The sequence below is a fragment of the Neodiprion lecontei genome, chromosome 6 (assembly GCF_021901455.1).
Source record: "Neodiprion lecontei isolate iyNeoLeco1 chromosome 6, iyNeoLeco1.1, whole genome shotgun sequence".
NCBI classification, from domain to species: Eukaryota; Metazoa; Arthropoda; class Insecta; order Hymenoptera; family Diprionidae; genus Neodiprion; species Neodiprion lecontei.
In genome coordinates, this window is record NC_060265.1 from 7,752,029 (window position 1) to 7,764,306 (window position 12,278).

General features: G+C 40.0%; 1 protein-coding gene and 1 long non-coding RNA gene across 4 annotated transcripts; one reads left to right on the forward strand and one right to left on the reverse strand.

Moving 5' to 3' along the window:
• Positions 1 to 61: 61 nt before the first annotated feature.
• LOC124295084 lies at positions 62 to 10,110 on the reverse strand. Of its 2 annotated transcripts, none has more exons than XR_006904976.1 (3): positions 10,055 to 10,110; positions 922 to 1,009; positions 62 to 776 (listed from the first exon to the last, which is right to left on the reverse strand). It is a non-coding gene; the product is annotated as an uncharacterized LOC124295084 (long non-coding RNA). The 2 variants fall into 2 exon arrangements; XR_006904977.1 differs by lacking the exon at positions 10,055 to 10,110 and adding an exon at positions 8,226 to 8,828.
• On the forward strand, positions 136 to 4,731 carry LOC107227276. Of its 2 annotated transcripts, none has more exons than XM_046743420.1 (5): positions 136 to 272; positions 1,271 to 1,990; positions 2,120 to 2,566; positions 2,646 to 2,909; positions 3,031 to 4,731. In XM_046743420.1, exons 2-5 carry the CDS (start codon positions 1,293 to 1,295, stop codon positions 3,164 to 3,166), a joined length of 1,545 nt encoding a protein of 514 aa, XP_046599376.1. In that variant the 5' UTR covers positions 136 to 272; positions 1,271 to 1,292; the 3' UTR covers positions 3,167 to 4,731. The 2 variants fall into 2 exon arrangements, with proteins under 2 accessions (XP_046599376.1, XP_015523869.2); XM_015668383.2 differs by lacking the exon at positions 136 to 272 and adding an exon at positions 1,004 to 1,164.
• Positions 10,111 to 12,278: the final 2,168 nt, after the last annotated feature.

The following is a 12,278-nucleotide window of genomic DNA, read 5'->3' on the forward strand; positions in this document are numbered from 1 at the left end:
AACTATTACGTCGTTCGTGATGTAAATTTTTATAGCTACTTTCCCTTTTTTCTGGAGAAGGAGAAGCAACTGGACAGTGACTCTGCTTTGCTAGCGTTATACACACCACAACTTGGAACGATGAGTAAATTGTTAAAGCTCAATCGGTACACTGGTGCGACTTCGTACCACTGCGCACTACTTTAAATACGACGATTCCCCCAAGTATACGTCATGCATAAGCTGATTTTTATTTGCCTTCGCGTAGCCGGATGATAAATATATTACAATATGTGAGTAAAATAACAAAATCCCAATTCGTACCTGTGTAGCAAGTATATACGTTCGAATGAAGTGCATCGTTTGAGGATTAGTGATAATACCTTAAGTGAAGCAAGGCTTGTGGTCCGGAATTACGAGAAAGGTGTTACTTTGTACGAAGGATTGCACTCAATGAAACGAATGCTGCGGGGGTTTACGGTAATCAGCAAAAATTAGACTCAAAACTCAGGCTCACGCAATGGTGGCTAGAAAATGATAACCCCTTCAAAATTCCTCTGTCATGTTTTGTCATGTGTATTTCACCGAATAGCTTAAGTCAGAACGATAATGTATGTGCAGTATTTATACGTTGATTCTGATTAACCCCCTCCTCTAGCTATAGTCTTTCTTTAGTGTAGTTGTGGTGCTCCTAGCAGAATTGAATAAGTGTGGTGTGCTTGATTTACATGGAGATATATTCTTGTATTGCACGTATTTTCATTGCTCCCGTTTCAGAGGCGCATTTGAATAGGTATCTGAAATGAAAAAGAAGCATAGAACATGTGTCCAGAAAACGTCAATTATTATAAATTAGTACTCTGCTCATTTGTTAATTCTCCCAAGTCCAACGAGTTGGTATATACGTATACGTGTATAAATCAGAATTATGAATTCACGAACCGGAATGAGCCACAGTAAGTCTGTCCAATTGGCGTTGACTGCTGCGCAAGTTTGAAGTTTGTTCCATGGGGTCAGCGAAAGGAAATGCCTAAGGTCAAGGAGACTGTTACATTAGTTTATACATAAATTCAGCCCCACTTTATATTACTTCGCATGAATTTTTTTACTCTGCCTATTATCACTGCTGGTTGTGAACAATAAACCGTCAAAACTTGGACGGAACTCGACCAGTGAATGTGATTGGTAAGTCGTTTCGTTGAATAGAGAAAAGCTATAAATCACTGGTGAAAACTGGCCCATAGATAGTCGTCCGTGACAGATTATTTATCTAAACGCTTTCAATTTCTAGCCGTCAAAGGATATCAAGAAACATGAAGGGGGATGAAGAGTCAATTATGAACTGTGAAGTGCAGAACGAATTTTCGGATGCTGAAGAGGACGGCTACGTGAAACGAATTCTTTCACATTCAAGATCGTCGCTCGAAAGCGATGCAATGTCGATTTCTGGTGGCGTGAAGGAGAGCGACATTTCGGAGACGTCTCGGAAATTAGAAGATTATCGCGACACTCTGACACCTAACGATAAAGAAAAGACGAACGGGATTGACGCGATGAAATCGTCATCGGCAACCAAAACGTACGACAGAGAGGCGATACTCCGCAAGCTCGCAGGTGACAAGTGCTTGAGAAAATATCTTTTGAACAGCGCCAGAGAAGCGCAGGCGAAGATCGAGACTCCGGAGACGAAGGCGTTCGAAAAGTCCGAAGACGAACGCCTGGAATCGGTTGTCGAAGAGTTGCGAGAATTTTTGAAGGCAATACCGGACGGATTACTGCACATGATGACGGGAATGTCTCGTCCCGGAGACTGCGAAAGACCCGCTGACCGGAAGCCCGACTGGCTTGACATGGAAAAGCTACGGCGCGGTCAGAAATTTGCTCGGGACCACAGTTTTTCACTATACCTTGCCGAGATGCTGTCCCTGATGTGCACGTACACCTTTCAGGACACACTCAAGCTGATGATTCTGACTGGAAAGACCAGCACACGTTTTACGGCCATGAAAAGGTACTCCTAGTTACCGCCTGTAAATACTGTCAGCGTTTCTTCAGTAAACGCTGTCGCTGAAAAGCTTGTTAAAAAAGAAGAAAAAAGTCATGTCGATAATATTAATTCCCGTTTCTGGAAAAATTCAAGGTGGGCATCCGCGGCGATACGGTTTCATCACTGGTACTGTTACGATCCCTGGTCCAAAGGAACGAAAGCTTGGAAGGATATTTTGGCTGTTAGAGCGTCCCACGCTGCCGTAAAACACATGGTCGATGCTTCCACAACCGAAGAAACGGACAATGCGGTAAAAATTCCAAACCTGTCGTGTCCGTCGCGTGACATGTTGCTGAAAGATTTTTCCGAGGCTTGTGAAACCCCTGCGGTCGGTCAGTGTCCTTTTCTGGTGAAGCCGAACGATCCTGATCGACCCAAGGGTTTCAATCAGTTTGAAATGTCGTTCACGCAATGGCAACTTGTTGGATTGGTCATCTGCTACCCTCAGTATTTCGGAATTCATGACGCGACGGAAGAAGATCTTGACGCTTATTGTCATTTGTGGAGAAGCATCGGCTACCAGCTGGGAGCGGAAGATGAGTGAGTCGAGCAAAAATGTATATGATGCACTGTTTGCGTTTTATCGTCAGCAATGGTAAGCCAGCAACTTATTTTTTAGGTACAACTTTTGTCGTGGCACTCTCCACGAAATTCAACAATTGAGTCATGATTTTCTCGATGTTTGGGTGAAGCCTAATTTGCGAGAAGTGACTCCTGAGTGGGAGCACATGACGAGATGTGTATTCGATGGTTTCAAACTCATTTTACCGTACATCAGCTTCGAAACTTCCGTTCTTTTCGTTTGCGAAATTCTTGATCTGAAAATGCCGCGGCTCTACTCGTCGCTATCTTACAAAGCATGGATCAACCACTGTCTTATGAAGTGAGCTCCAATTTTTTCAATCCATCATTTTCTCTCTACAGAACCACAGAATGAAAATGAGAGTCATCTTTATCGATATAACAAGTCACCGTACCTGAATTCACATTTCTCGTTATTTCAGATCTTTCATTTACTACGGGATGAAACTCTCGATGGTTGTCGATTTCGTCAATACCAAGCTGCAACGATTTTTGGATCTAGGTGAAAGACTCCGCCCCTCGGATTGGGAGAAGATACGAATTAAGTTTGAAGGATAATTCGGTTATCCGTTTAATTTTCAACCAAATTCATTGTTTTATTATTGTTAAGAATAAGGATATACTTGTCATACTCAATGAGACCAGCGCTGATAGGGAAAACTTGTCAGATGGACACACATGGCAGTACCAAACTTCATAAAATTCAAACCTACTTAATAATAACTTTTATCCTGAAGCCATTCTAGCCTCCCTTTTTCGTCGAGTAGGAGAGGCAACAAGTATATCTTAAGGCTTGCGTGCTTGTGGGTAACGACTGTCTTTAAAGGAACTAGATACACCTCAACTTGGAGTAATGAACCAATTCCTAATAATAATGCCTCTCATTCGAAGCAAAGTTGTTGGTTCAGAATTTGACGAATAGTTGTTCACTTTACCGTAAAGAATTGTACTGTACGAGACAAATGTTGCGAGGCCTTGTGGTAATAAAATAACAATCTAAACTCGTATACCTACGTAATAACAATAACAAATTCAGTAGAATGCACAGAAAGTAAGAATTTGTTGAATTCGTCAAAAGAATTGATCTAAAATAATATTATTATTCAAGAAGATTTTTTTTTTTTGCTTGGTCCAATACATTAAGATTGGCTTAAGAGTAAATAAACGACAATCCTACACGTAAATACATATGTTTGTTACATAAGGTTAATTAAGAAAGCGAACATTTAATTTTCACGGGATTTCGATTAATAAATGGATGTCAGGGGAATATGTGTATACTTAACCAAGCAAGAATAAATATTAACAGTCTAGCTGTTTTTGATCGGCTGAAACGAGCTCCCGAGCCCAAGTCTTTGTTACGGTTATTAAGACTCGGGTGAAAACCGAAATTATGCAGAATCAATCATTGTCTTATAAAGTGAGTTCGAATTGTTTCAATTATTTCACATATTTCACGTAAATTTTCGCGAATTCAAGCGAGTTAAACGCTGTAATCATAAAATGACTGGTAAAATCGTGATGTTAGCAGGCGTCAAATCAGCTTGGCTTCGAGGTCAGTGAAACAGTTGATTGGTAGCTTACACATTAGCATAAGTAAGTAGCAAACGACGTCGGTTATATCGCAGTAGCGTATGAGCGAATGAAAAAGTGTGTCGTAACATACAGCAATACAAGTATTAGGACTGTGAAACTAGATCACCGGTATCGGACGGACAATCAATCCCAGGAATTTCGAAAGTAACAAATTAAAAGTGACCTGTTACTTCCGAAAAGTAGATATCCAACAAAACCTCTTCTGCCGCGAACAAATTATAATTTTGACAAAAGGATAGGTATTAAGCTAATTACGTCCCGTATCAGCTGTGATTGAAGTAAGTATCACAATTTTATCATGCAGCTTTCCACAGGAAAAGCTTTTGCACTTGCGTAACGATATCGACTTTAATAATTTTCCAATTTCTTATATCATTCGACTTGGGATTAAACTAACCTGTGGTATTGGATAAAAAAAAATAGTCCCCAAGGTATTCAGTTCTGAAAGGTGTCATGCGAGAAATGAGAATGAATTTTACATTGTTTTACCGATTAGTTTACATATAAAAATAATACCAACCTGTGAATCTACTCTTTATTAAATTTGCCTATATTTTATTCCAACTCGCACGACTTGTTACACGCAACTGTAGTTACACGCGTGTACGATGTTTAACAAGTCGTTTAGCACACGGCGCACTAAACGAAGCTGTAAGGTGACGGCCATGTTAAAACCGCTTTTTTCAAACTACGCCATCAGCGCGCGAAATAAACACGGTTCCTTGAAATCAATGAACATCTTATTCGTTACCTCTGAACGCGTTGTCATTGACTTATTAATCGGCTATACACGATCCAGTATCGTTCAAAAATACACAACAAAACTTATGAGGAAATGCGTTTCGGAGGTATTAGCCTTGTTCACGTGCTATCTATAAAGTTGTGAAGCAAATCAACAAATCAATTCGCAAAACCAAGGAGCAACAGTTCTCGCCTAACGATGCGCAACTCGGGTAATCAAATCTGAGATCCCACACAAGTAGCGCCAATTGTAAGAAAGTAGGTAGGAGTATGTGCATTATATATTTGGTGGGTTAAATTTTTGTTGGACTATCGCCACCGAACCTTCCTGACCATGAGTCATCCGTATAACTGTTGCACTATTGCAGCCTTGCTAATTTATACCTTCTGGCGTGCTGTGAATTGGTATCCACATTTTGAATTCATTCGTTCGAATAATTCGAATAATTCGTCCTGAAGTCAAACTGAAAATTCTGAGTAGGTAAGTCAAATGTATAAAAAAAAAAAAAAAAAAAAAAAAAAAAACTCCGAAACTAGGATCTAGACAGTCTTTCCGAGCATTCGTACGTACGTAACTATCGTTCAATTATATCGCGCCATTCTATTTGCGCAGTTTGTCCTCAGACTTGACCTCTCGAAGATCCGCGAAGATCTTTACTCGCATTGTAAAAAATCTCTTTCGAGAGAATCGCGCTAGCCTATTTACAATAAAGAACGTTGTAAATCATCGCGTTAGCTCTGCGCAGAACGAGGCACAATAGATCGTACCGACAGAATCGGCGAGCAATGTATAACAGCAATGTATAACAGCTACGCTTTTACATTATATATGATGTCCGTTTGTGTATACATGCAAGGGTTACACACGCGGACTGGTCAATGTCATCAGATGCAAATAAATTCTATACGTAATCCAATGACACGTTCTCCGCTCTAAACACGAGATATTCAGGATGCGGACGGGTTGTGCAATATGGTGCTTTCAGGTGTATCGCATTACCGGACAAACTTCACACCCACGTTGTTTGCGATACATCTGTCACAGATATTTTTTTCTTTCTTATTCGTTCTATTCTTCGCGCACACTTTCAAACTCGTAAAATCACTGTATAATTACTTGTCGCGTTACGTCGAATACGTGTGGAAAAACGAACTCAATATTTTGCAAGAAAGAATTTCGGCTATCGTTGAACGTTATCGATCAACAGGAATTTCTTCAAATCGATCAAAAATCACCACAATTATACTAACAATAATCGACAATCGGTCGGAATAATTATCTTTGATTAATTACTGTTAAAGTCCTAGTTTTTTTCTCACAAGTCTGAGCAAAGTATAAATAATCTCAGAGATGAAAGACGGATTCATCATCTGCGGTTAATCAGCAAACTGCAGATTGCAAAATGTGAAACTATGTACGTACAACTATTTTCGTGTGCACTACGTGATGTATGGTTACCTACATATTTTTCTCGAGTACAAGGTACCTAGAAACGCACTTCGTACAAAGTGACCAAAGTCACGTGGCACTGATCCGAGGCCTCGGATTCGTGGATGTTTGAAATTTTCTTTAGCTAATAATAGCCGCGGCAGCGAGGATACAGCAGTTGCACGATGCCCGAGTCGGTTTGGTTCTTATTTTCCCGCACATGCCAAACGCCGGTGTCCCATTTCGAATCGCCTTGGAGGAGACAAAAAGCGAATAGAAAAAAAATTTTGAATCAGATCGGACGCCACTGAATCGCGAATTTTTCTCTCCATCGGCGGAAATTCGGCAAAAGATCGTCTGGTCGCGGCTGCAATTCCATCGCGGAATTCTCTCGTCGGTATATCTCGCAGTTTCCGATCGGGCCGGATATATTGGCCGGAAAATGATGCCGCAACATTTAAAGCTGCGCTAGAATTCTGGCCTCTGGCTGCGCCGGCGAGGACGAATAAAAATTGAGTCGAAGGCTAAGGTCGCGAGGCTGCACCGGCAGCCGGGTCTGAGGAATTTTTGGCACGATTTTGAGGCGAGATACCGATCGTAACTTGAATCTTAATTAAGAACCGAATACAGGGTAACGAGGATGCCGAGGATACGGGCGGGATAATTCTACCTGCCGAGGTGATAATTTTCACCTTTTACAACCACGCGGTCGATCAATCTCCCCGAAATTACCGTTCGCCAATTTTGCTCCGTTTGATTGATCGCGTTTTCGGACTTTCGCCCTTTGTTCGACTTCATCGCGGGTTAACTCAGGCCAAAGACGCGACGTTGGTAGAATTTACCCTCGCGGATGTATTTTTTTTACCCTAGGATTGTATGTTGTTCGTGTGATTTCATTTTACGATGGCTCATTTTATTCAGAAGACTATTTTCCAAAAATTCAATAGAACACTTTTTCTATCACATTCGCATCGTTGAATATTTAATTTCGTGACATTGCACCAATGTTCATTAAAATTAGCGAGTGGCAATACTCAATTAACTTAGGTAAAAAAAAAAAACAATCAACTTCAAGAATTTACAGTACAAAATAGTCTTCCGAATAAAAGGAATCGTCGTATATCGAAATCAAATAAACTTCTATTAGATTTTCACCAATATTAATGTGATTTTAAACGATGCATCGATATCCAAGCTTTCCTATGAAATTCTTCGTAGTTCGGAATATTATAATAATTTGATAAGTACTCGACGCATGACTATCTCGTAATAAAATCAATTCAAATTTTATACTTTCAGCCAGCCAGTCCCCTTCATTTTTACAAAATCCCGCCACTGATGGGTCGCAAAATATCTTCTCCCTTCGTACGCCTCTGCAAACTTTACGTTCGAATCCGTTAGGCGCGATCTACACAGCGAATTAAAAAAGTGCGACGAACAAGATATTCCGCAAGTAAATCAAACGGCCCAGATCCATATAAGGGTCTCCGGGCTCCTTGATAACGCCTCCGCAGTTCGGATTCCGTTCTCCGTCGCTTTTAACTCGCAACACGAGATATCACGAACGGCCCGAGAATTCTCCCACGTAATTCGCAACCCGTCGCTGTTTTATTCGCTCTTTCTAATTTTGGTCCATATTTTTGACCAGTTTTTCAAATCTTGTTGCAGCTGCACTCCACGGCTCTGGTTTTTTTTTTTTTTTTTGTTTTTAATTTAGTTTATCACAAACTGATTAGATAGTCACGAATTGTACGAAAGAATATACGAAAATATCTATCTTACAGTTTTTTAACGAATTTAATTACATTTGGATGACTCTTGTCTATGTTATGAGGAAGAATATTTTTTTACCAATTTTACAGATTTCCTCAAGACTGGATTAAGATCTCGCGCCCCATTATTCAATGACAATTAAAACGAGAATCAACGCACAATATGAAATGTTTACTTCACAAAATTTTCATATTCTTATCATCGTCTGTGACTGTGGTTTAGTTATCGATGCAACAGCGTGACTGCAAAGAACAACTCCGACAAAATTTGCCCGACAAAACGGTTTTGGAAGCGAAGATCGATCGGCGTGCCTCCAAGACGACCAAGACTATTTCGGATCCAACGTCTGCCGCGTTGGTAGTTGTTGGATGTGACGTCACGATCGTCGACGTGAATCGTAGCTGAGGTCACGCACAAATTAGTCGTCACAGAATGCCGAGAGTTTAACCTCGGAGTTTAGATCCCCGAAGCGTTTCGCCCACAGTATCGACACCGTGATGCATGTTTAATGGCGTTCGAATTGTTCCTCCAATACCTTATAAATATATAACCTACCGCGTGGATGGATAATGATTTACATTTTACGTGGAACACAAACGAATGGTAAAGAGAACTTTGCTCTCGGCTCTGATCGCGAAACCGCGGTCGAATCATATTTGGCAAAACTCTTGTTTATCTTGCATTATTATAATAATCTTCGAGCCTCTGATACTATTTACTCGCATTGCACGCACACGCACACTACGAAACGTCTAAAGCACGCCCATCGGGTCTTTTACGGACTTGAAGTACGACCCGCTTGGCTGTGGTCAACGTTGATTCATCTGGTCTACGATGCATATTAATAAGACGGTGTGATAATGTTAATTCGAGCATGTGTTTCTCGCCCAGGGGATCCAGAATCTCGTACCGCCCACTCGCCAAACCCCCGCAGGACTATTTTGGAACAATGAGAAGACAAAAAAAGTCTTATTACTCCGTGACGTCATTCATTCAAGTCCCGTTCCGACGTTTTAGACTTCTCTCATAACCGGCTTCTCGCGATTTTTCAATCCGACGGAAATACACGTCATTCGGTCAATTTCCCTACATGGGGCTTAATTTTTTTCACAGGAAAAGAGTGAGAGCTGAAACACCAGGTTTCTCGAAGCTTTCGCAAATCTTCAAACCTCGGACAGTAAGACGCGTACTGCTTAAAAATTTATCGAATTCGGGGTAGCGCTACTAAAATTTTTTAAGCTCAAAAATGGAAAACCTAATATATTTCTGGGACTCGATTGTGATCGCAGTTATTTATACTATTCAACCGAATTTTGTCACCCGTGTCGCGGTACCATTGGCAAGAGTTCAAAATTTCGGTCGTTCAAAGTCCAAGAAATTGACTGATCAAGGATTGAACACATTTCTAAGTATCAGCGCTCGTTTAATCCCTGACGGGCAAGCATCCAAACCTTGTACCTTTCGTGGCAATTACTGTAAACAATACCCAGTGGAAATTAACGTCAAATATCTCAGATTCTATTAAGGCTAGCAGGATTTTTTTTTTTTTATTCATTAAAGTTCAAACAATTTTGCATAAAACGGTTGTATCATAGGTAATAGTAATTAAGTTGAACTAAACAAATAAAAATGTACGTTGAAGGGGTTCAAACCTTACAGTCCACTCCAAGAGTACTATATTGTTGGGGGGAGGGGAAGAAAAATGAAAAGAAAACAACAAAATTTGGCAAATCTTAGCGAAATGATTCATGATAATACAGTTTTGACGATGTACCAAAGAATACGTATATTAGCAGTCACGGTTTGAAAATTTCTTCAAAAATAGACGACACGTAATTGCAGTGTTGTTTGTTTCGGAAAAATCGCAGTTCCGCCTTTGCACCTGTTATATGTATAAACCTACCTACCTGTGCATGATTGTTTCAACGCGGCACGAACGGAAATAGTGCGGGATGTAAACATGCCCACGGTATACTAATACGTCATATGTTTATTGATAGCAACGAGCCTTATTTATACGATCGATGCCATCACTTGACGTACGCCTCCCGCGACTTTTCCAAACACGTAACCAAAGAGGCACGTATCAATTGTTCCAGAAGTTAACCTTGGTTTCTCGTAATGCACCACGTATAATAGCTTACACTGTAATAAGCCTGACGGTGTTCTTGGCGTCGAGATGAAACTCGAAACGCGTCTGATTTTCGCGATAGTAACAAGAGCTGTGTTAGACGAAAACCTGTCCATGCGCATTCTTTGCACGTAGGTATAAAGTTTCGCGATGCAGGTGGATTTTTATTTTTTTTTTTTTTATGATTTTTCATCTCCTAGCAAGGAAAGATCAGTCAGAATAAGCACACTGACAATGAGAGAAATTTTTTTTCCGGTTACCGCTCAGTCCTTAACTATTTTCATTTTTTACCACAATCGAAAAATACAGTTCCAAGGTAAAAAATGAAAATTAGTTTTCTAGCTGTTACCGGAAAGTCTGTTATCCGTTACTATTCTTTCTCATTACGATCACTGTTGCTACATTTTCTTGCAACTGTTGCGAAAATTTAATGCTTGTACAACGATAAATCGATGATAAAGCCTTATTTAACTAAAAAAGTAGAGTAAACCGAACAAACTTACTTTGTGCTGCAATTACCAAAAAAAGGATAGACGACAGCGCAAAATGGTTAGGCGTACCTCGTTTTTCGTAATTCCAGCAATATTCAAACAGTTTTTTTAACGATACCTGTTTTACTCAATTTTCCTAGTTACTACAACGAATGAAATTTTTCTCAGTGCAGCTATCAAGATATCGTTCCTGACCTTCGACGCACCTTGAGAGCGATATCATTCACGGTGATTAAATTACCACGCCAATAAATTCGTAAATCTTAACACGTGAGAAAAGAGCCTATTTTCCATCCTTCAACGTTGAAACATATGTGCTGGTTCACCTATGATATGAAGCGGACCGTAACGAGACGTGACGAGGAGGAATCGCCTTAGTTTCTACCGCGGGCCGTTGCTTACACGCTAATTAACCAATTAACACACCGAAAACGGGACACACCTCGTTAGAAGGTTTTGAACTCGTAAATTCATCTGTTCGTAAGATGCCGGCCTTCCCATCGTACGTATTGTGTGATATAACGCGCCTGTTCGCCTCGATTTCAATTCTTCGTGTCTTGAAACCTGTGGCAGCTTCGCTGATACAATTAATTTTCCAATTAATCAATTGCTCGATTTAAACGAGACCACGTAATACGTACACTCATCGTTCACGGATGTAACGCCTGCTCGGCTGTTGTATTTTAAATTATTGCACGAAGGAACTTTATCGTCGAATTATTTCCGCCAATTGACATTGCTGTAATGCAAAAAGAAGCTGACGTCGCACTTTTTCTCGCCGATACCTTTCAATCGTCGCGAGTTCAGGATTTCTGTTATTTTAAATGCGCATACTTTATTTTTTGCGGCTACATTACCGGTTGCGTTATTTCCACTTTTGTTTTTAATCTTTCAGAATATATGTATTCTTCGTAACGTATATAAATATTCAAAGTTCTGATAGAAAACACCTCGAGCAAAATAAGTATGTCCACAATGATAGCACTGGTATTTTTGACGCAGTAGTATCATCAAAAATAAATACCCTCGTGTTTTTACACCTGACGAAGTGTTTTGCTACGTCTGAGAATTGTAAATTTCAAATTTCCCAACACTACTCGAATTTCCTCTCAGACGATGAAAATTCGACACGAAAGTTATTATTCTGAATTAAAACTGCAATGTCTGAAGTTCGCATTGCGCCGTAATCACAGACTTCCACTTCTCAATTTATTTTCCGGCTCCAAAGTACATTTATCTAATTCCTTCACCATTCCGTACAATAAAGTTACAGGCTAAGAAACCGCATATCGAAATTGATCATATAATTGTTAACCTGCAGATATTCTTAAGGAATTAAATACTTATACTACAAGTATCGAAATGCAAGAAAAAAAATCGTGACGATTCGATTACTAATCGCTGGCATAGCATTACACCTATTCATCCCTACTCGTTAAACTCAGTTGAATAGAAATTCACAGGTTCTAGATCATCGCTGAATAAGGTATTGCGGTGTGTCTAGATTTG